The following is a 25572-nucleotide window of genomic DNA, read 5'->3' on the forward strand; positions in this document are numbered from 1 at the left end:
TCAAATCTAATCATGTCAACGGGTTTCAATGAGGGTCAGTTCTTGGAGTACGGTCCAGCAAATACCATTATTTCAGTACAAAATCCATTCCGCTAACATTAGCTTCAAAGGTCTGTGTGTGTGTTTGTGCGCGAGCCTGAACATTGATTCTGATTAATAAACGAGACATCCATCACACAACTCCACCCCCACTGAAAAAGCCGCTTTATCGATCCGAAGTGGCTCTATTTCCTCCAACTGTCTAAGCTGATCAAAACCTCCTCTCCTCAACAAATGCCACATTCCATCTTGCTCATTTTTTTGCTCTGTCAGTGCATCTCCAGCTCTCTTTTCTCATCCCTCCATCTCTTCCTCTGTGCAGGCACTGTACCCGAGCCCGGAGGAGGGCTGGCAGATCTACAGCTCGGCACAGGACGCAGATGGGAAATGCCTTTGCACTGTTGTGGCTCCAGCACAGAACATGTGTAATCGAGACCCACGCAGTCGACAGCTCCGTCAACTTATGGAAAAGGTGACAGCCGTCCTTCACGCATCACAAATGAGACACACGCTTGTACAGTGTTTCTAAGCAAATCCCAAACAAATGAAGAGTTTGGTTCCAAAATGAGATAACGCCTTTTTCATTTTTTCAAAAATCATGTTTTTTATTATGTTATGTTTTTATTGTGTTTTATTGTGTTTGTTAGCTGTATTTTTTTGTTATTATGGCTTAAATGAAAACGAACCAACGGCAGTTTGATTGATAGTAATTGGAATGCACAACAAAAAACGGAGTTATCTCATTTTGGAACCAAACTCTTCAAATATTGTTTCGTGGATGTTGCACAGACATTACACGTACAGCTCTAAACATTACATAATTCTGTCCCTCATTATAGAAAGTTTGTGAAAGCACATGATGCAAACAACCGCCTCAAAGATGTGTCCTAAATACGTGAAATTAGAGAATGTTTTTGTACCCATTAGACTAAGAATAGGCCGACTTAAGACATTTAAAAATAACAATACTTACTAAATCTGGAAATGGAGCACTCAATGCACACCGCCTTATTAAAAGACAGAGGTCTGCACACAGAGACCCTGTTTAATATGGCAACAGATAGCATCATCTATGCAGCTGCGGGAGGAAGAGGGGGGTCTGCAGACTTGAGCGGGGTCTTGAGGAGGAGAGATTATGTAAATGTAACATTAAACTCGATGCACCCCATACTGACCCGGTGTGAAGGAAAGAAAGATAAACAAGGAAAGAGGAGAGGAAGGAATGAGCCCTGCTCAATAAGGTGACTTTCACACTTGCAATTTAGTTTGGAATGCGGCACGGTTTGCAAGAAAAATCACACATTTGAAAGCTTGTCAAGCGAACTCGGGTGCGCACCGAGGTACCGAACCCGAGACTACCTGAAGGAGGTGGTCTGAGCGTGGATGCATTCAAACTGTGGCGCGGTTTTCGTGAATATGAAGCAACACAAACCCGGGTGCGCACTTGTTCAGGAAGTAAAGCAACCTGCTAAAAATGTGTTTTCGCAGATCGTGTTCGCAGAGGCTATTTAGCAGATAAACCAATTCACTCAAATGAATCAGACTTTCCAATTCGGCAAATGAAAAAGCACCTCTTGGAAAGCGCCTCTTTTGTTAAAGTAGCTTAAAAATAGCTGACACCAACTAAAAATGTTAGAATTGTTATTTTGGTTACACGCGATAACTTGGTCTTGAAGTTGAGCACACGTTATATTCAATTAGAATGATGAAGCTGCACAAACAAACAAAAATAATGGAGGTACAAGTGTGAGACAAGAGGTAAATGGAAGTATAAAGCTATATCAAGAAGTGAGGAAGATGTTTCACTACAGTGAGAGACGGTTGGATATTGACTTCACAGTTCTATCAGAATATTGGCATGGAAAGACTATCAGGAGGATCTCAGCCAGTTTCCTTTTCCTCTTCTTTAATCCTTCAGTCTTCTACCTCATCGGCCCCTCTGTGGTTTTGTGGACAGCAGCCCATTGATATCACGCTTGTTGATTTAAAAAGAGCTGGAATCACACAACAATGCAAAGCAGCTGTTTGACTCGCTAATGAGGACAGTTAATGGAGACCGTGAAGAAGAGACAGGAATAGACTGACATTGAAACTGTTTGTAGAACAGCTGAAGAACGCAAATTTGAGATGCTGAACGTATGCTTCAGTCAGAGTGAATCAATGAGACGTAACTCCTTTGTACCGAGCTCACAATCAACCTTCTCTTTCACAAACTGTCCCAAAACCTCTTCCACAAACTAAGTTCTCTTTAACGTTGTCTTACGCTTTAACGGACATATCCGCACAAAATAGCAAGTATCCTTGTAAATGCAGTCCATTATGTAAGATGTTAGATTCGTGCATTAGCTCTTAAAGGGACAGCAGTATAATAAACATGCTGTTTATAAAACTGTTTAATGTACAATAAAGGACAAAGACAAAAAATGACTCACTGGTTCTAACTGATCTGCAGTGTGGTATAGTACTTAAAGGGGTGATATGACACGGCTAAAACAAATATTATGGTTTGTTTTAGATGTGATGCAATGTGTATACACGATTTAAGGTTCAAAAACGCTGTATTTTCCACATACCGTGCGTGTTTGTATCTCCTCTTTGCCCCGCCTCTCTGAAACGCACAGATTTTTTACAAATTTCATCGCTCTGAAAAGCGAGGTGTGCTATATGATTGGCCAGTTAACCAGTGCGTAGTGATTGGTCGAATACTGCAAGCTTGTGAGGGAAATGTAACACCTCTTACCATATTTATAACATCAGGTTATAAAGCAATTGTACTGACAGGTACGCCCACCTTACTTGCGTATACATTTGGGTGGTCTTAGTCAAATCATACCACGAACTGACGTAGATTTGTGGGGGTGTGGTTACACGAGGCGTTTCAGGCAGGTCTGGGTGAGCATTCGCTTTAAGATAGAATGCATCTTTTGTCCCCACACTTTCATTTGTGCCATTTTACGTGTCTAATACATGCATGGGCAACTTATAACACACCAAAGACACAGAAAAACACGTGTTCAAGCCATATGACCCCTTTAAGTATTTTTAGGTTTACTCAAGTACATCAAGTATCTGTACTTTTTGAGACTACTTTACGTTTTATTTTGGAAAAAAATACTGCGCTGAATTTTAAAGCATATATCATGTATTTTACTCGACTACATTTCATAAATAAATTTTACATGTTTTTTCTACCTTTAATACATTACTAAGTACATTGTTAAAACATATATATGAAATGTAGTGGAGTAAAATATATGAGTAAAAAGTGTGATAAATGCTTTAGAATGTAGTGAAGTATTTGTTTCAAAGTAACAACACTGAAAAACATACAGATATTTAAAAATGTACTGTACTTGAAAGTGAAAACATTTAAAGCAACACTTTGTAGTTTCTTCGACATTAAAATAATGTCTCTAAAATGATTTCAGTGGTAGAACAACTCTTAACCGGACAAATTCTACTCCCCCTGCTACCTGAGCAGCCTCATAGTGGCTACAAGCACACTCTGTAAGTTCTGTGTTCGGGTCGGTACACAAAGCCCCGCCCATCCCCTGCCTGCGGAAGAGTTGGAAAATGGTTTCCAAACGTTTCTGCATTCGCCGGTTTCATCAGTTTAGTAAACAAATTCACATGTATTGCACTGCCCAAGGAGACGCTTATATGGCAACATTATTTACCACACTGGTAACAGACAATTGTGCTTATCAACCACATGGGGGAGCCGTGAGCAAAAGTTCAATAGTGTGGCTTTAAAGCGGCAACGAGTAACTTTTGCTTACCGTTGCCCCACGTGGTTGTTTAGCAGAATTGTCTGTATGCAGTGTCGTAAAAACTGTCGCAAAGATTTCCCGCTGGCAGCTCAATACACGTGAGTTTGTTTACTAAGCCGACAGACCCAGATACATCGTTCAAACTATGTCCACCGATCAGGTAAAGTAGTCCGTGTTACCATATGTTCTTCTATACTACAACCTCAAAGTAGACTCGGGGGTAGCAGCTGATTGTTAGAAGTTAGCACAGAGCGTGCTAGCTACATGGAACATTTGTATTTACCCAAAACTCAACGCATGGACTTGAATGTGTTTTGTAACCTATAGTACTTTTCTTTTGTTATTATATCGGAAGTCACTAAACACAATTGCGACCAGGCGTTGTGTTTTGTGTAATATATGTAATAACTACAGTCAACTCGGTATGAAAACAGCGCATAGCATGTACATATACACTCACCTAAAGGATTATTAGGAACACCTGTTCAATTTCTCATTAATGCAATTATCTAATCAAGCAATCACATGGCAGTTGCTTCAATGCATTTAGGGGTGTGGTCCTGGTCAAGACAATCTCCTGAACTCCAAACTGAATGTCAGAATGGGAAAGAAAGGTGATTTAAGCAATTTTGAGCGTGGCATGGTTGTTGGTGCCAGACGGGCCGGTCTGAGTATTTCACAATCTGCTCAGTTACTGGGATTTTCACGCACAACCATTTCTAGGGTTTACAAAGAATGGTGTGAAAAGGGAAAAACATCCAGTATGCGGCAGTCCTGTGGGCGAAAATGCCTTGTTGATGCTAGAGGTCAGAGGAGAATGGGCCGACTGATTCAAGCTGATAGAAGAGCAACTTTGACTGAAATAACCACTCGTTACAACCGAGGTATGCAGCAAAGCATTTGTGAAGCCACAACACGCACAACCTTGAGGCAGATGGGCTACAACAGCAGAAGACCCCACCGGGTACCACTCATCTCCACTACAAATAGGAAAAAGAGGCTACAATTTGCACGAGCTCACCAAAATTGGACAGTTGAAGACTGGAAAAATGTTGCCTGGTCTGATGAGTCTCGATTTCTGTTGAGACATTCAAATGGTAGAGTCAGAATTTGGCGTAAACAGAATGAGAACATGGATCCATCATGCCTTGTTACCACTGTGCAGGCTGGTGGTGGTGGTGTAATGGTGTGGGGGATGTTTTCTTGGCACACTTTAGGCCCCTTAGTGCCAATTGGGCATCGTTTAAATGCCACGGCCTACCTGAGCATTGTTTCTGACCATGTCCATCCCTTTATGACCACCATGTACCCATCCTCTAATGGCTACTTCCAGCAGGATAATGCACCATGTCACAAAGCTCGAATCATTTCAAATTGGTTTCTTGAACATGACAATGAGTTCACTGTACTAGAATGGCCCCCACAGTCACCAGATCTCAACCCGATAGAACATCTTTGGGATGTGGTGGAACGGGAGCTTCGTGCCCTGGATGTGCATCCCACAAATCTCCATCAACTGCAAGATGCTATCCTATCAATATGGGCCAACATTTCTAAAGAATGCTTTCAGCACCTTGTTGAATCAATGCCACGTAGAATTAAGGCAGTTCTGAAGGCGAAAGGGGGTCAAACACCGTATTAGTATGGTGTTCCTAATAATCCTTTAGGTGAGTGTATATAACAACAACATTAGCCTAATCAACCACTGAACTGTTCAACATTCACGTGGTTTACTGGTCTGAACAAAATAATCTGCTACTTTTTACCACAACACGTTTAGTGTGGTTGTTTAGTCTTTATTTACAAGCACTACACACATTCATGACGAGACACGACAACATGATAGCTATCGACACCGGCAACCATATATTATCTCTCAGCTACCTTACGCTTATAAAGTGCGAACCGGTGTTGCGCCAATGACACAGACTAATAACAAATACGTTCAAAAGTACAGGACAGTAACAAAAAATTTACAATAGGGCTGTCACGATTATTAAATAATCGTCTCATCGCGATTGTTTGACCTCATCGCGATGGTTTCAGATCATCGCAATTATTGCACATCTCTATAGAAGACACTAGGGAGAGCTGTAGTGCATCTGCATATTGCATATTTTAGTGTATATATGGTTACTAAAGCATGGTAATACTTGTAAAATGTACCACCACAACACAATCACTTACCTGCAGTACAATTTAATATTATTTAAGCAAATCTCAGTGTGAAAACCAGTCTACCAAAATTTCATTAACATAGAAGTAAACTTTTATTGTAGTCTTGCAAGTGAGAAAAAAACAGACTAGAAGCTTTTCTATGACTGATAGCATTTTAATGGTGGCTTCAATTCACTCCTGATCAATTTACTTAATTTACAAGTATTTGGTGGTTGTATTATTGACAGGTAAAAGCCTAAACCTTAAATATATGATGACCCAATTTTTTCCAATGTATTTCCAATAAAAAAACATAGTCTTGTATTCAGAACAATATGGTCGTTTCAATCGCTGAATCAAAAATCTATGAGAATTAAATGTCAAAGCTCAAAAACAGACAATTAATCGTCATAAACGCCAAAGCCCTAAAACAGACAATTAATCGTCATAATCGCAATGATTTATTAGACAATTAATCGTCAGTCAAATTTCATAATCGTGACAGCCCTAGTCACAAATAACACTTACAAATCCAGGAACAGGACCGCTAGGTCTGCATCCATTTTGCAACCCGTTGCCTCTTGCTGCTCGCGCCACCAAGTGTAAGCCCGTCCGATATTGATTCGTGACCGGTAGGGATGTTACTTCACTCAGCTCACAATGCGATGCGATTCACGATTCTGATCTCACGATGCGATTTATTCACGATTTACTCACGGTTTATTTTTACAAAATGAGTTGAAACAAATTAGAAATGAACAACTTCCCTTGCATTATTTCTTAAATGCTTCACGTTTCTTTGTACAATAAAATTGTTTTATTTCAAATAACAAAACTAAACTGCAATTTTATAACAAATTAATAATAGAAAAAGTCTCTTTAATATAAACAAACTAATACTGTCTGAGCTTTTCTTGGATTTTTTTGCATTTAAGAAATATCAGCATGTCCACGTTTAGGTTTGCAGTGAACATGGCGGCCCCTGCTGTTCAAAAAATGTATTGCGATTCAGTTCGCACCTCAACCGATTTGAATCGTCACACATTATAATCGATTTTCAACCGGCTCACGGTGAATCGTTACATCCCTAGTGACCGGCCTCGTGTCCGATCACTCTCTCGCTTTCTTTTCTTTGCTTCCTCTGACAAACCCTCTTTGGTTTTTTGGCTGGCTCTGCCATGGTGATGTTCTGGATAGTTTCGTCTTACTGTTAGCTCTGCTGTTGGCCAACTTCTCCCAGGCTACGAGTAAAACATGAGGCATGCCGTAAAGCAGGGGATAGGCGGGGCTTGTACCGGCCCGAATACCAAAGTTACAAGTGCAATTTCAGCCGATAGGAGGCTGCTTAGGTAGTAACGGCAGTAAAATTCGTCCAGTTAAAAGTTGTCCTACCACTAAAATAATTTTAGAGACATTATTTTAAGGTCAAAAAGTTACTCGTTGCCGCTTTAAGTACTATACAACTAGGGCTGTCACGATTATTAAATAATCGTCTCATCGCGATTGTTTGACCTCATCGCGATGGTTTCAGATCATCGCAATTATTGCACATCTCTATAGAAGACACTAGGGGGAGCTGTAGTGTATCTGCATATTGCATATTTTAGTGTATATATTGTTACTAAAGCATGGTAATACTTGTAAAATGTACCACCACAACACAATCACTTTAAAAAAAACTAAAACATATACAAATTACCTGCAGTACAATTTAATATTATTTAAGCAAATCTCAGTGTGAAAACTAGTCTACCAAAATTGCATTAACACACAAGTAAAATTTTACTGTAGTCTTGCAAGTGAGAAAAAACAGACTAGAAGCTTTTCTATGACTGATAGCATTTTAATGGTGGCTTCAATTCACTCCTGATCAATTTACTTCATTTACAAGTATTTGGCGGTTGTATTATTGACAGGTAAAAGCCTAAACCTTAAATATATGACGACCCAATTTTTTCCGATGTATTTCCAATAAAAAAACATAGTCTTGTATTCAGAACAATATGGTCTTTCAATCGCTGAATCAAAAATGTATGAGAATTAAATGACAAAGCTCAAAAACAGACAATTAATCGTCATAATCGTCAAAGCCCTAAAACAGACAATTAATCGCCATAATCGCAATGATTTATTAGACAATTAATTGTCAGCCCTATATACAACACTGCTGATCTGAAAACTACTGACAGACCAACCTGAAACACCAAAAATGTACTGTTTATTTTATTATGTATGTTTGTTTTATTGCCTTTATTTGGGTTATTGTTTGTAATTTGATTATTTGTTTTTATTATATTGTTGACTGTTAACTCATCTTTGACTATTTTTAGTTTAAAAAACAAGGAATCAATAACTAGACCTTTTTTATTGTTCGTTAAGTTTTTGAACCACTGGCTCAACCAGGCCAGTAGAAGAAATCCTTAGCGTTGAGCCCTGACCTTTACCTCAACCTCTTTCACCAGACACAAACGTAAAGGGAAAGTTCACCAAAAATCGTTTACTCCCCCTTGTTCCGAACCGTTTTGTTCTTTTTGTTCTGTTAAACACAAATGAAGGTATTCTGAATGTGAAAAAAACAGATAGCTTTGGGACACTATTGACTACCATTCTTTTCCTACTATGGTAGTCAGTGGTGCCCCAGAACCGTTGGTTACAAACATCTTTGTGTTCAGCAGAATAACAAACTTTTTTACAGGTTTGGAACATGAGGGTGAATAAATAATGACAGAATTTTCATTATTGGGTAAACTATCCCTTTTCAAATTCTACCATAAAGGCTGTTAAGATCTAAACATCTGCATCCAGAGACTCACTAAAGAACAAGACAACCATTTAGAAATGTATGTGGGCCATTCCAACAATGGTGAAGTACAAATGCTCTTACCTAATAACACCTAGACTAATGAGAACACCTGGGTCAATCTCTATCCCTCTATGAGCGAGATGCGTTCAGAATGAAACTACCACCACCCACGCTCTCCTGTGAACTTGTTAGCGACATGCATGACAAACAAATAACCGAATGCTCAGTGAATTCGTGATCCCACCTAACCCTTGCCCGCATTCAAACATCCACAAACTAAGCGTGACGATCCAGTCTGACAGCTATGCAGATCAGCTCATTAGACACGACCCCTCATGTGTATCAGTCTAAACATGGACGTGAGCAGAATACCAGCATATAGACCGTGTCCTCTTCCAACAGAAGGGAAAGTGTGTAAATGTGCGTGTGTGGGGCCTCTGGGAATATGTGGGAGTATGTAGGAGCTGGCTAGGTGTATGCGTTTCGCTCAATAGTCACGCTTCAATCGCTCGTGCGTCCATGTGGGCGAGATGCTCGGCAGGAGGTCTGAACATGTAGGAACGCTGATTTGAACCACAACAAATTGAAAGTGCCACATTGTCATGCCCTCAGAAAACATGCCCTGATTGAGTCTGACTTTATTTTTACAGGTTCAGAATATAACGCAATCCATGGAGGTGCTAGATCTCAGGACGTACAGAGACCTGCAGTATGTACGAGATACGGAGAACCTCATGAAAACAGTGGACGGCAGACTGAAGACGGCCTCGGAAAATCCACGCACCATCAACCCCAAGAGCTTTCAGGTACAGAAGAACAGCTTAACTATAAAGAACTGCCTCAAAGCAACAGGCGTACGAGGTTTGACCTTTTACAAAAGACGCTCACCTCTGATTTTAGTGTCTAATTTGGACGTACCAAAGATCCTCTGAGCGAATTCGAACGCTCTTACATTATTTATACCCGGGACCCCAGGGCAAGGATGCTGTTGCTTCAGTAATGACTGTGTACAAAAGGTTCTGCTTTCTGTTCTTTTTAGCTACACAACTGCTCTCCCGGAGGCTAATGTACAGACCTTGGATTATTGGAGCTATTTATCTCTCGAATAGGACGCCATGTTTTTTTACAGCCATACGTCTGAGACGTTCCAGTTGAAGCAGTCACCGCCCATACGTAGAGCACTTAATAGCAAAGTGTGCTTTGAGATTAGTAACATGTAGTCGTCTGCCAAGCAGAAAAAAGGGAAGCCGCAGATGCTCTTCATCTCTGGAGGTATCGCTCTCATTCTGTATACTTACCAATCATCCTCCCTGCATGTCTGCGGTCTGATTCATCCTCCCAAATGTTGCATAGAAAATGATTCCGAAATGTTCCAGAAATCGTTCTTCATCTATCGATACAATTTCAAAGCACCTAATCCTTTTTCTTCTTTTCTCTGCTGGCGCTGTGAAAAATTCGTGAGATGCCCCAATGTTAAAAGCACCATTTCAAAGAGCGGGAGTCTCAAAGCCAGGCTTTATTGCGCTGAGGCTGCTGATGAATGCGGAGAGCTCAAAGTCGCCCGTGGCAGGGCGGGAGATTAACGAGACCAAATTTTTGTGTCTCGGAACAGGAAAATGAGATTTATGATGTGGCGCCGCGGGGCTGAGAGCAGCTCCATCACCAGATTTATGATAAACCTTAACAAGGAGGAAACAGCCCCTCCTGCGGTGTGCATGCTTTATGGATACACCTGCTGTTCGGACCCCCCCATTGATATACCTCAGCCCACGCCTGGCCTGACACCCCTACTGGCCGTCGTAACGGATTGCCCTGGGTGAGCTGAGATGTGAGCTTCAGCTTCTATTCACAGCGAAGTGGAGATGTGACAGTTGTCTGATGGGTCGCCACTCTGGATGGGCAATAGATTGTGAGCAGTAGCAGATGCGCTTTAATCAATAATCAGTTAGGCACCAGCTAGACATGAGATGTAGTTCCAATGTGAAGATGTATGGGAGCGCAGCGAGAGAGATCGGTTACGCGAGTTGGATGCAGGACGGTCTGGCTACTGGAGATGAAACGCATTAGCACGTTAGCTATTCGGTGTGTTTACTTCTCATTTAGGAAACCCTTTTGGACGGAAGATTAACTCTGTTCTTTCTTTTCTTCCCATACCACCTTGTCCCACTTGCCGCCTCAGGAGCTGAAGGACAAGGTTTCTCAGCTGCTCCCCCTGCTGCCGGTGCTGGAGCAGTACAAGACGGATGCGAGAATGATCCTGCGGCTGAGGGAGGAGGTGAGGAATCTGTCCCTGGTGCTCATGGCCATTCAGGAGGAAATGGGAGCCTATGACTATGAAGAGCTCAGACAGAGAGTGCTGCTGCTGGAGACTCGCCTTCACTCCTGCATGCAGAAACTTGGTAAGAGTTTTCATTTTTCGAGTGTGACGGTGTGTAAAGATCATGGGTTCAGTTTCCAGTAAAAACACATTACTGGTTTACTGATATGTTGAGAAGGCTTGAAAATAGGTGGACATTTGGTTGTTTTCAAATATCAGCATTGGCTGTTAGCATTGGCAACTTAAATATAACTCTTAAATATATAACTGAAATATTTATGTCCATGGACCTTGCAAAAAAAGGTAACACTATACAATAAGGTTGTATAAATTAGTAAATGCATTAGCATGAGCAAACAATGAGAATTATAGTTTTTCAGCATGTTGCAACATTTTTGTTAGCGTTAATGTCAAAACTAGAGATGCACCGATCGATTGAAAGTATTTTTTCACACGTCAGGGTCGATATATCCTGTCAATTAGAACAGGACAGGAAAATGCTATGAATTTGTGCTGTGTAAATAGAAAATGTTAAGAAACATCATCAGTTTGATGTTCAATATTAAATAGTCATTATATGAATGAATAACATTTAGAAAGATATGCAATATTCATTTAATCTTTAGAATCGGGATCGGCAGGTCTCACTCTTAAAGGACCATCATTTACTCACCCTGGAGTTGTTCCAAATCTGTATAAGTTTCTTTCTTCTGATGAACACAAAGAAAGATATTTGGAAGAATGCTTATAATCAAACCGTTCTTGGACCCCATTGACTACTACAGTAGGAAAAATAGCTTTATAAATTTCTTTGTTCTGTTGAACACAAAAGACGACATTTTGAGAATGTAGGACAGCAAACAGTTCTGCAGCACTTTTGACTTCCATAGTCATTTTTCCTATTATGGTAGTCAGTGGGGTCAAAGAACTGTTTGGTTACAAGCATTCTTACAAATATCTTTCTCTGTGTTCATCACAACAAAAACATTTAAACAGATTTGGAACTCGAGAGTGTGTAAATGACAGAATGTTTATTTTTGGGTGAACTATTGCTTTCATAATCAGCTATCGGTGGAGGAAATTAGTATCAGTGCATCTCTAGTCAATACAGTAGTTCATGTTAGTTCATGGTGCAGTAACTAATGTTAACAGTTACAACATTTGTAGGGATGTAACGATTCACCGTGAGCCGGTTGAAAATCTGTTATAATAAGTGAAGATTCAAATCGGTTGAGGTGTGAACTGAATCTCAATACATTTTTTGAACAGCAGGGGGCACTATTTTCACTGCAAATCTAAACGTGGACATGCTGATATTTCTCAAATGCAAAAAATCCAAGAAAAGCTCAGACAGTATTAGTTTGTTTATATTAAAGAGACTTTTTCTATTATTAATTTGTTATAAAATTGCAGTTTAGATTTGTTATTTGAAATAAAACATTATTTTATTATACAAAGAAACGTGAAGCATTTAAGAAATAATGCAAGGGAAGTTGTTCATTTCTAATTTGTTTCAACTCATTTTGTAAAAATAAATCGTGAGTAAATCGTGAATAAATCACATCGTGAGATCAGAATCGTGACTCGCATCGCATCGTGAGCTGAGTGAATCGTTACATCCCTAAACATTTGGTTTTAATAATGTATAAGTAAATATTCAAATTAACATGAACTAAGAGTAATAAATGCTGTAAATATTGTTAATTGTTTGTTCATGTATTAACTAATGATAACAAATACAACCTTATTGTAAAGTGTTAAAAAAACGCATGACAGCATTATATTTGATCGCCTAAAGAGAAGCAAGACAAAGCTTACATTTTGTTGTTTATAGATTTTATTAAGGTGCATAGCATAGTGGTAGCATTCGGTTAAATGAAAGTTTTGAAGCAAATCTTAATTAACAATTTAATGTACACCATTTACAATTTACTATGCGATTGACCCTAAAGCCCATTGCACATTGAGTCCGAAATTTGCATTCGAAATTTCCGCACGTTAAAAAATAAATACGACCTCACGTTGTGTCAATCACATTTACACACTGCCTCCGATATTTTCGTCCGTCATAAAAAAAAATCGGACTGAGTTTTTCGCATCCGTAGCAACTTAGCAAGCATTTTGAGAGGCCTTTTTTAACAATTCAGAGACACCGTACAAACGAGCGCCAAATACGAAAAAACGCATACGAACATTTCGGACTGTACACTGCGTTCCAAATTATTATGCAAATTGGATTTAAGTGTCGTAAACATTTAATTTTATATTGTTCAATTAAACTTATGGATGGTATTGTGTCTCAGTGCTCTTTGGATCACTGAAATCAATCTCAGACACCTGTGATAAGTAGTTTGCCAGGTGAGCCCAATTAAAGGAAAACTACTTAAGAAGGACGTTCCACATTATTAAGCAGGCCACAGGTTTCAAGCAATATGGGAAAGAAAAAGGATCTGTCTGCTGCCGAAAAGCGTCAAATAGTGCAATGTCTTGGACAAGGTATGAAAACATTAGATATTTCACGAAAACTTAAGCGAGATCATCGTACTGTGAAGAGATTTGTGGCTGATTCAGAGCACAGAAGGGTTCGTGCAGATAAAGGCAGAATGAGGAAGGTTTCTTCCAGACAAATTCATCGGATTAAGAGAGCAGCTGCAAAAATGCCATTGCAAAGCAGCAAACAGGTATTTGAAGCTGCTGGTGCCTCGGGAGTCCCGAAAACCTCAAGGTGTAGGATCCTCCAGATGCTTGCAGTTGTGCATAAACCTACTATTCGGCCACCCCTAACCAATGCTCACAAGCAGAAACGGTTGCAGTGGGCCCACACATACATGAAGACTAATTTTCAAACAGTCTTGTTTACTGATGAGTGCCGTGCAACCCTGGATGGTCCAGATGGATGGAGTAGTGGATGGTTGGTGGATGGCCACCATGTCCCAACAAGGCTGCGACGTCAGCAAGGAGGTGGCGGAGTCATGTTTTGGGCTGGAATCATGGGGAGACAGCTGGTGGGCCCCTTTAGGGTCCCTGAAGGTGTGAAAATGAACTCTGCAAGGTATGTAGAGTTTCTGACTGAGCACTTTCTTCCATGGTACAAAAAGAAGAACCATGCCTTCCGTAGCAAAATCATCTTCATGCATGACAATGCACCATCTCATGCTGCAAAGAATACCTCTGTGTCATTGGCTGCTATGGGCATAAAAGGAGAGAAACTCATGGTGTGGCCACCATCCTCCCCTGACCTCAACCCTATTGAGAACCTTTGGAGCATCCTCAAGCGAAAGATCTATGATGGTGGGAGGCAGTTAGCATCAAAACAGCAGCTCTGGGAGGCTATTCTGACATCCTGCAAAGAAATTCAATCAGAAACTATCCAAAAACTCACAAGTTCAATGGATGCAAGAATTGTGAAGGTGATATCAAAGAAGGGGTCCTATGTTAACATGTAACTTGCCCTGTTAGGATGTTTTTGATTGAAATAGCTTTTGATTTCAGTAAATATGACCTCCTAATGCTGCAAATTCAACAAATGACCATTTTCAGTTTTTTACAACCTATGAAATGTTTTCAAACTCTGTTGTGCATAATAATTTGGAACAGTGCATTTTGAGTTTTTCATTTTTTAAATAAATACTGTTGTCAGTGGGAGGTTTGTTCAATAAAATTCCAAATGTACCCTAACTGTTGATTACTTGAAAATTATACTGACTGTCATTTGCATCGACAAATTAGGAAAACCAGAGAAAGATATCATTTGCATAATAATTTGGAACGCAGTGTATGTGCAAAGACCTTTACTCGATATATACGCTTCCATTATACACTGGCATTATATTGGCCATCAATCCAATCTGCTCTTTAAATAACACATATTGGTCAACCACTATCTCACATTGATAAAATGCTCTCGTTATACTGTAAATTGCTTTGGATAAAAGCATCAGCTAAATACCTAATTTAATAACCAGGAATATGCTGCAACAAACCAACATTACTGCCAACCAGGAAATGACCTATTCCAAAAAAAATCAGAAATTTGACCTATTGAATTTCTAGCGCAAGACTCCTTTGGCATGTTTCTTAGCCACTGCAGTAATTTACTGTTAAGTGGAAAAAGCAGAAGTAAACTAGATGATGTTAGATGGTTGCAGAGACCACGTTAGACTCAATTAAATCAAAATGTGCTTGCAGTCTAATTAAATAAGCCATTTCGGTTCCAACGTTAAAAGCCAGCTAGACTCATACCGTGTTCGGAAAACCCAAAGTTCAAGCGGCTTAAAGAGTGATCGCCTTTCATATGCGTGATGAAGCAAACACGTGTTCTATCAAAGGCGAAACTGATGACTTTACAAGAAAATTCAAAACGGTGATTTAACAGATAGTCCTTCTGCACTGTTTCGCTTTCTGCAATTTATGCTGACTGGTTCATCAGAGCTCCGTTGAGCCGTGTTGAAGACTTCCATTAAACACACCTTTGTGTTTTATTACCAGGTTGTGGAAAGCTAACAGGCGTCAGTAACCCCATCACTGTCCGCGCCTCAGGGTCAAGGTTCGGCTCCTGGATGACTGACACAATGATCCCCAGCTCTGATAATAGGGTATGAACAGACGCGCCACAACACTATCACTCCATCACTGTCACAGCGATGATGAGCTGCCTCTCCCTGGAGACACACGCACACATAACGTGACTGAGTCAGTGTTTCGGTACAGTGATGCTGCCCCTCAGCATTCAGAGAGCTGAGTCACTGATAAATTGTTCTTCCCCCATATTATCTTCCTCCCTTCTTTCCCCTCTGTCATGCTCACACTCTTTTGCTCCATCACTGCATCCTTTCCTTAAATCTTACTTTGCCTGTCAGAGGCACAGCCCTCATATTAATCACTCCAACAGGGGGTCGGATATTAACAACTTGTTTATGCGGCTATGTCACCAATCACTGCCAGTAATTACACAGCTCTACAGGCACTTGACAGTCTTGGTGATGAAGACTTTCCAGCTAAGCACCAGCTCAGCCCGGCTGAGAGACCAGTAAGACCAGCTTGAACCATCTAAGGCTGGTTTAGCAGTATTTAGCGGTTTCATTTCTTATATGACTATTTTTTTCACCAAGAAAAACAATTCTCATTAGAGAACAAAATTTAATGTTTTTGAAATTCGTGACTTGAAATGAATAATAAAGCAGGCCCGAATAAATGGAAATCTGATCCCAGGGTGAAACCTCAGAACATTTCTAGAATTCTACGCAAACTGTGACAACACTGAATATACCAGTGGCGTAACTTTGTTTTGAAAGTGGTGGAGACAAAAACAATAAATACTTTAATAAGTTGTTTCTGTAATAACACATTTGGAATATTTATCATATAGTGGGCGGCAGGGCCGGAACTTTTGAGGGACATGTGCTGAAACTGAAAAAGGGCACCCCCCCTTTATTGGTCACATCTTTATGACAAATTAAATCAAACAAAATAACAGTCTCAAAAGCTTTAGATTTACTCACTGTTAATAACAGAGTCGAACAGGTAGAAAATATACAGAAATCGAATGAAGTTCTCAAACACTTTCCAGTCTTTACTGCTATATTCTAAGTTAAATACAGAAGAATACTCATGAAAGCTACAAAAAACACAATCATTTCTTCTTTTCTTTTGTTCTTAGATTAACATTAGTGACAGGAGTCACAGCAGCAAGTTTAAGATTGCGGCCCCTTTAAGAGCTGACGCTCTGCACAGATCTGATGCGTTCCCCAATTTGCTTTGTGCTTACAAAAATACTAAACAAACTGTGCTTTAAGGCATAATCTTGAGTGTTTTTGTTCATTCATGCACAAAGGAGAATGTAATACTGGTGCGCTGTCTGACACATTCTGACAGAGATCAGTGACACATCCTTTAGCCCGTGTATATATAAGGTGTATAGGCTACACTAGACGGGACCGTTGTAGCATTGCGTTGTGTCGCAGCTAGCTGTCTCTATACTGTGCGCGTCAAAGCAACCGTTTAAAATCACGCCTAAATGGTTTAAAGGCTTTTACATGAATAAGAGCATGATTGTATAATGTAACGCTAGAAGGATGACAGAAAATTGCGTTAAATATTTTTAAAGCGTTATTCTGAAAAGGTGATGCCATTTGGGAAAACCCATCACATGGCGAAATCGTACATATTACAAGTTTTGTTTACATATAAAAAAGCTCGTTCAAGTCACTTCCAAATCCAAGTTTTTACAGCGTGAACATGAATTAACCATGCGATCATACAATACGATTTATTAACAAATGAAGTGTATCATCAATCATAAATTAAAAAATAAATGTCTTCGATATATTTTACCAAGGTGACGAGGATCACTCAGTGGCTCAAACTCAAATGCAGTTAAAGGTGGGGTGTCCGATTTCTCTTAGCCTTTGCTGATGTTCAAATCACCAAAACAAACACACCCCTACCCCCATCTGTCGCTTTCGTCAGCACTCGGCTCATGTCCGTCCTGTGCACCTTACTGCTGATTGGCTACAAGGTTGTGTTGGTACTCGGCCCGACTAAGTTGTCTAAAGCGTAATTCGGAAATCGGTTACCCCGCCTTTAACGTTACAGGGTTTTTGACCAGCGAATGTGTGCAAATGTGCTCTTTGTCCGTCATCATACAAACACCGACATCACCGTTTTAATCAACAGGTTACAACGTTGTTGTATATGGGTGCTCAGTTTTCCTGTTGTAAAATACATTTGGCCAAAATCTAATTTATAAAAGATGAAATGCTACTGTGTGTACAGGCTATTGTGTACGCAAATGCTAGCCCTCTCTCTCCGGTCCCAAATGTCTCAGACCTCAATTACATAAAAATGAACATTTTAGACAATGTTTCTTGCGTAAAGAAAACGCTGTACTTGTTCAAACAACAAGACCTTTATTTAATGACAACATTAAACTGCAGTTCAGTGACAGAGGGGGTGGAGCCATGAGGTTTTACTGACAGTTTGAGTGTATCCAACAAGATTTAGTCACAAGCTCTTTTTAACCTTTCATTGGCTTAATATTTGTAAAACAGGCAGACAGACGTAAAGGGTGACCAATAGCACTGATTTAATGAAAAAATACACCACCATAAAAGGGCATTTCGGAGTATAAGGGCATGTGCTCTGCACAGGTTGAGCCCTATCTGTGCACGTGCCTGGTGGGCGGTCCGTCCATTGCCTACTCCGCTTTTTGACTCCAGCTCTCACAGTATGTGGTTCCCAACCTGTCGTTTGCGGAAGGTCACTTGACTGTTGCGGTGCAAAAATTACACTTAAAAAACAGTTTATTCCTATGACTAAAACTGTCACTTGTTCGTTGGTTTATGCGTTTGTGTGCTTGGACACTGGATGCACAAGTAAGCGCGCGAACGTGGATGATGCACGCATTGCATTCTGGCCGCGTTTCTGGAGTCGCGACTCTCTGTCTTCTGCAAAAATAAATAGAGTGTGAGCAACGGGAGATGGTGAGAAAGCGCCTGCGTTTTCCTCGACTTTTAGATGTTAATGGCCCCTAAACAATACACACCCCCGGCAAGCATTTCTTAATTTTTTTATTTCTTAATTTCTACACATGTCCCACCCGCAAATTGCGACTAAAACATGGTTTATTTTTGTTGTTGTTGTTTTCAACAGCATAACATTTGTGTTATTTTATTGTTTTGTTCTTACAGCTGTTTACTATTATTAACAAGGAATGTGACCCTAAACTTTTGAAGGTACTGTCCCTGTCTGTGAAATCCAGGCTAAAGTCTCAAAATCTAATTATGAGATTAGGACCCGGTTTCAAGACACGTTTTAGTTTAAGCCAGGCCTTGCCTCAGTTGAATTAAGATATTTATGTCGCTTTTATAAAAATGGCTTATAAGAATACATTACTGGTGTGCATCTTGAGACAAATCAATGTAACTGATATATTTTAAGTAGGGCTGTCAAAATTAACGTGTTAATAACACGTTAACGCAAATTCCTTTTAACGGCACTAATTTTATTAACGTGCGATTAACGCAGCGCACATTTTCTGTTTGAGCCTTGGCCTTGCCCGTAGTTTGAGAAAGTAAACGATGCAGCAGCAAACAGAAATGGAGAAATAAATAGGTCTTCTGAACGTAAAATTCATATATAAAACGATGTCTGATGGTTCTGTCGACAAGACTAAAGTGATCTGCATTTATTGTCGATGTGAATAAGTTATCACCGCAGCACGTCGGGTTTAAAATATCACTTGATGGCGAAGCACACAACTGACGCAGAGAGCTCTCCTCCTCGCGGCAGACCACACTAGATTGTTTTCAGCAGAGATGGATGGACAACTCCACAAGCAACAGACTCACCACATCGAGAGCTAAATGGGTGGCTACAGCATGTAGGCCAGTTAATGTAGTGGAGGACGAGGGTCTACTTGAAATTATTCGCATCGCATCTAACGATTACACATATTAACTACCTTCGAGAGCCACTGTTACAAGCAAGATTCACGACTCTTACGAAGAGGAGAAAGCGAAAGTCGAGGAGGCGATAAGACAGACAAACTCGGTTGCGCTCACCAGAGATTACTGGACTTCCCTCAGTAACCATAGCTACCTGGGGGTCACGGCTCATTATTTTGACACACACTGGAAACTACGGTCGTACGCTTTGACCGTCATGAAGACAGACGAGAGGCACTATGCTGACGTTTGCGCTGAGCACTTTCTGCAGGTAGCCAGACAGTGGAATATTGAATTCAAAATTAGCCCACTGACCACCGATAGTGCACGCAACATGATTGCCGCGGCCAGGCAGCTTCCGTTCGAGCATATGCCTTGCACTGCACACAGCCTCCACCGAGCTATCACAGTTGCGAAATGTAAACATGCTTGTGTAAGTAAATAGCTCAGTGCAAAGAAAGAAGTAATGGGAACCTGTGTTTTTCCTGTTTTTTTTCATGTGTTTAATAGACATGTACAAGTTCTTTGAAAAACATCTATGACCCTTGAAACATGTCTAGTCTTCATGCTCTATGTTGAGTATGGTTTCACTAATAATAAACAATATACATTTACATAAAGCATCAATATTTGTCCATGCCCATGTTAATTAGAGTATTAAAAACTTGAAAAGTATTCATGTAAGGTACATTTATAACGGATGAAAATGTGCGATTAAATTGCGATTAATCACGAGTTAACTCATTACAATCATGCAATTAATCGCGATTAAATATTTTAATCGATTGACAGCCCTAATTTTAAGATATTTCTGGCCAAGTTATATTCAGTTAAGACATGTCACACATTAATTTTAGTCTGGGACTAGCCTTGAGCCTCGTCTGTGAAACCGGGCCTAAAAGTCATAAATGACAAAAACAGGTGTTTATCTCAAAATCTATGCTATAATCTATTCTAATGCACAGTCATACGGTATTCAGATGTTTAATACAGAAATTGATTTTGACACAGTTGAATTATTATACACAAAAATACTGAAAGTTGACTAAACAAACATTGATTTCAATCATTGACGTGGTCTTTGTCAATATTAAACATATGAAGTATTTTCACGCAATGTTTTTTACATTATGGAGGGTGATTTCATGCAAAAAAAGATGAATATATAATAAAATATATTAGGGCTGAAACGATTCCTCGAGTAATTCGAATACAAAAAATCTGTTTTTTTCTCACTTGCAAGACTACAATAAAAGTAGAGGTGCACCGATTTACCGGCCAGAGATCGGAATCGGCCAGTTTTTCGTATGATCGGCCGGACCGGTGACTGGCCGGTCAGTCTCACGTCTCGCCGATTCCAAGCCGATCTTCTGTTTCCCGTGATGCGGGCAAGAACGTCACAGCCGTCAGTACACTCAAAGCCGCAAGTAAACTTGTAAACGTGCGCGCGCACAGCCTGTCTTTCACGGCTCGTTTATACTCGCATGTGTGTCCACCGGACTGCGAGTCTCTGCTGACTGATGCACATCTCTCATATCCGCTGACTGCACGCGCACCATGTACTGTACAGACTGTAGTTCATCTCTCGCTGCTCCGTATACATGGGGTATGTATGCTAACAGTGACGCTAAACTCTGACACATGCTAAACTCATGTTGAAGTCGTTCACTCTGTGTAAAACAAACGTAAATTCCACTCAACCTGATTGCTTGTCTTACGTTAAAACTGTGGTCATTTCACCTAGGTAAAATGACATTCAACATGACTTCTACTTGTTTTTAAAAATCCAAAATATAAAAAAATGAATAAATCAACCAATATATGTGATATATATCTGATTGAGTTCTTTACTAACACAAAAAACTGCAAATACATATACATCTTTAGAGTAGAATTCACTCATAAGATTTTTAACTTTTTTATTGAAGTTGCAGCAAAAATCAACCCACTTCTTTTAATACAACAGACCCAAGATAAAGACAATTTATTTTACATTTCAGAAAAAATGAAATAAAGCAATGTTAGTTTCATAAACGGAAACAGACGAGAATAAAGTTGAAGTATTTTATTGTTATCTTAGACTTTTGTGAGATGAGTACAAAAATGAAAAAGGTCAATTAAGTGACATGTTTAGTTATATTTTATTATTTGTACTTCTTTTCAGTCACAGAGTTCTTCAATTTAAGAGTTGTTTGGGAAAGAGAAGATTCTGTAATTTAATGCAGCTTGGAGAACTAAATTTAGGGAAATTTGGGGAAATTGTAATGTTCAATCATTTATTCAATGAAAATAAAAAAAATGTGTATTGAAGAAAAGTTAATATGGTTTTATATACAGTATACAGTCAACTATAGTTTGTGGATAGAAAATCGGAATCGGCAAAGAAAATTGCAATCGGTCGATCTCTAAATAAAAGTTGACTTCTATGTTAATGAGATTTTGGTAGGCCGGTTTTCACACTGAAATAATATGAAATTATACTGCAGGTTATTTTGATGGTATATGCTTTAGTTTTTTTTTTAAAGTGATTGTGTTGTGGTGGTACATTTTCCAAGTATTACCATGCTTTAGTTACAATATACTGTATACAATAAAATATGCAATATGCAAATGCAGATGAGATGTGCAATAATTGCAATGATCTGAAACCATCGCAATGAGGTCAAACAATCACGATGAGACGATTATTTAATAATCGTGACAGCCCTAGAGTGAAGAAACAGGCATACTAAAAATAAGCATCTTCCGACAACCTGCCAAAATAAAAATCATAGGCTAACATATATATTACTATTTAATAGCAAAAAAAGAAACAAACTAATTTATATAAACTAAATGCATCATGCATAAGCTGAAGTTAGTTGTTAACCTTTGAAATTATTCTTTCTATTTTTATTAATGTTTTTATTTATATATTTGTATTATATTGCATTTTGGATTTAATATGGCAATGGAATGTACTAAATGGGTTTAGTTTTCACAGATATTAATGCATGCAATTTCAGCAATAAAAACTTGAATTGTTCTAAAAAGGAAACAAATTAGTTATTTTCTCTTGTATATTTAGTATTGCTCTTTAATAAAGAAAAAGTACTTAATATCCGAGTACCCGATTAATCGATGGAAAAATTTGTAGAATACTCTATTACTAAAATAATCGATAGCTGCAGCCCTAAAATATTTAGTTAAATAATAAAAACTATAAAATCATATATCTGTTCGCCTGTACATTATCTTATCTAATAGAGCATTTTGTTCGCAGCTCGGGGGTCTTACAGTAAGTTCGATCCCTGGAGAGCACACATACTGATAAAATGTCAAAATCTTGTAATGCACTGGTACTTTGGATAAAAGCGTCTGCCAAATGCAGGAAAATATTGTTGCTGCCAGACTGCAGCCTGCAGACTGTAGTTGAGGTAACGTCACTTGATTCAGTGTTTTTTGCTTGTACACTCCAAACATATATAGCCATTACAGTGTACTGTACTATACGAATTTGCGCATTACATGTAATATCAATAACCAATCAAGTATATTGACAAAAGTACACCATAGCAATCGAGTCAACAATCATATCAATCAGGCAGACGGTCGGTCGGCAGATTGCCTTTGGAGTCTCACACATGCATGCAGAAAGAGCCATTCAAACAGAGCTTCCACATAGGCCGATATGAGGCGACCGCAATGTGACCACAGCTCGACTCTGTGCTCTACAGGGACCCATTTAGCCGACAAAGGAAATGCTATACTTAATGTTCCAATTATCCTGCCTGTCCATAAGTCACCTGCTCGCCTCCACTCCAGTCGAAATGCAGCCGCACAGTAGCCTAAAAATAAAACCATTCAGTGCATCTCTCTGTGGAATGAGAAATGGAGGGAAGAGGCAGTGAAACTGCAGAAGGGAGGGAGAGAGGGAGGAGGAAAAATATAGCATAGGCGCGTTAAAATCCTCCGAGGGCCTTCATTATACGGCAGCGAGAACATAATAACCATCCTAAATAAGATAGCGTCTGAGGTTTCATTAGGATTACTTCATACAGACAGTGTGTGCGCACGGCTCTGTAAAGATATGGGCGTCGCATGGATGTCGTGCGCATGACGGATACTCCAGTTACATGAGAGAGGAGGAGAGAGATGGAAAGCTGCTAACCGGATTGATTTCCTGTGAATGTGGAGTGGGAAAGGGCAGGGAACGTTTGCTGAAGCCGAGTGCAAAGCACATGCAGCTTTTCCTCTTCCACACAGAGAGGAGATCAATAGATCTGACACACACACACACACACACACACACACACACACACACACACACACACACACGCTGTGCACGGGGAGAGTCACCGCTGGTTACACAGGAAGAAAGACTCAGCTGTCACTCTGTCAGGAGATGGCGTATTGTTTGATGTAGTGTACTATTATCGCTCTTTATGCTCTCACTTTCATTGCTATTTCTTCATTCGGATGGTGCTTCATTCATTTCTATCCATCATGCATTTTACATCTGGGTCATTCGTGCTTTACAGGGTAGTTTAATATCCAAGTAATGTAGTCTTAATATGTTAGATCAAAGTCATATTGCACGGCTAAAATGAATATTATTGTTTGTTTTAGATGTAACGCAATGTCTATACACCATTTAAAGTAATAAAAACGCTGTATTTTCCACATACCGTGCATGTTTGTATCTCCTCTTTGCTCCGCCTCTCTGAAACGTGCTGATTTTTTACAAAGCTCGTCGCTCTGAAAAGTGAGGTGTGCTATGATTGGCCAGTTAACCAGTGCATAGTGATTGGTCGAATACTGCAAGCGTGTGACGGAAATGTAACGCCTCTTACCATATTTGGAACATCAGGTTCCAAATATGGTACTGACAGGTACAAGGTACAGGTACAAACACGTATTTCCGCCATATGACCCCTTTAAAATCACAATTTATAAAGATGAATTTATATTCTTTTACTGTCATCACAGAGTCACGCAGGGATGAATCTTTAATGATTTCACTTCTTTGGTTTGAACTGGTGTTGGTTCCATGTCCACGAAAAACATAACAGGCGTTTTTTTTTCATCTTTTTTGTGTGTCCCCAGTTCTTCCTCCAGGAAGTAACATTTTTGGTTGGACAGCAGCATAAAACATGCACAAATATGTGACCCTGTCTGTGAAAACCCAGCTAAAAACATTTTTTTATGTTTTCTACATAAAATCATCTTACGTAATGTGAAAAAAAACATTGTTAAAATATCTTCGTGATGGGCTACCAACATTCTTCAAAATACCTTCTTTTGTGTTTTGCAGAAGAAGTAAGTCATACAGGTTTAAATTGACAAGAGAGTGAGTAAATGATGACAGAATTTTTATTTTTGGGTGAACTATCACTGTAATATCTTTGATATTGTCTTAAGGCCATTGGCAAAGATTCAAATCAACGTTTAGGAAGCCAACTATTTTTTTATTTTTGTAAAATACATTATAATTACATACATTATTATATTATACATTATAAATACATATTTGAGTACTCTATATTAATCTATCATAACGTCACTGTCCTTCCGAAACCTTGGATGTCCAAATTCGCTGTTTTTCAGGAAATGGAAAAGACTGTGCTGTTTAAATGTTTAAATACTGTGTTGTCCATGTTGACGAGCACTTTTCAACAGTTTTTATTGGTTAGATGTTTGCAAAACCCAGTGACAAACATAAAGGGTGACTAATAATAATGATTTATGGCCAAAAATAAAATCGCAAAATATGGAGATACGCAATTTCAGAAGGACAACAGTGTTAAATTCTACTGCATAATTTACAACAGCAAACACACATTACCTATTTTCATCATTTTTTGCTCCTAATCTCATAATTAGATAATACAACTTTAAACTGGATTTCACATTAGCAACGAGTGATCTAAAATGTATCACATGATGGTTAACTAAATGTGAAATTTATCATCAGGTTGACTCTCAGGTAAAACACATCTCAATGCCTCACTGAGCAATGGCTCTCTTTAGTTCTTTATTTCCATCCTGTTAGCAATCTTGTTC

At 39.3% G+C, this 25572-nt stretch overlaps 1 protein-coding gene and 1 long non-coding RNA gene across 4 annotated transcripts in view; one reads left to right on the forward strand and one right to left on the reverse strand.

Moving 5' to 3' along the window:
* The window catches only part of LOC130562076 (uncharacterized), a 167673-nt gene that overhangs the window by 60275 nt on the left and 81826 nt on the right, over positions 1 to 25572 (reverse strand). The gene's annotated exons all lie outside the window — the stretch shown is intronic.
* The window catches only part of olfm2a (olfactomedin 2a), an 84409-nt gene that overhangs the window by 57528 nt on the left and 1309 nt on the right, over positions 1 to 25572 (forward strand). For both annotated transcript variants that reach the window (XM_057346880.1, XM_057346879.1), the window contains exons 2-5: positions 362 to 511; positions 9420 to 9575; positions 10949 to 11168; positions 15575 to 15681. In XM_057346880.1, coding sequence (XP_057202863.1) covers positions 362 to 511; positions 9420 to 9575; positions 10949 to 11168; positions 15575 to 15681 — 633 coding nt within the window. The remainder of the gene's footprint in view (positions 1 to 361; positions 512 to 9419; positions 9576 to 10948; positions 11169 to 15574; positions 15682 to 25572) is intronic.

This window comes from Triplophysa rosa, linkage group LG11 (genome assembly GCF_024868665.1).
Source record: "Triplophysa rosa linkage group LG11, Trosa_1v2, whole genome shotgun sequence".
NCBI classification, from domain to species: Eukaryota; Metazoa; Chordata; class Actinopteri; order Cypriniformes; family Nemacheilidae; genus Triplophysa; species Triplophysa rosa.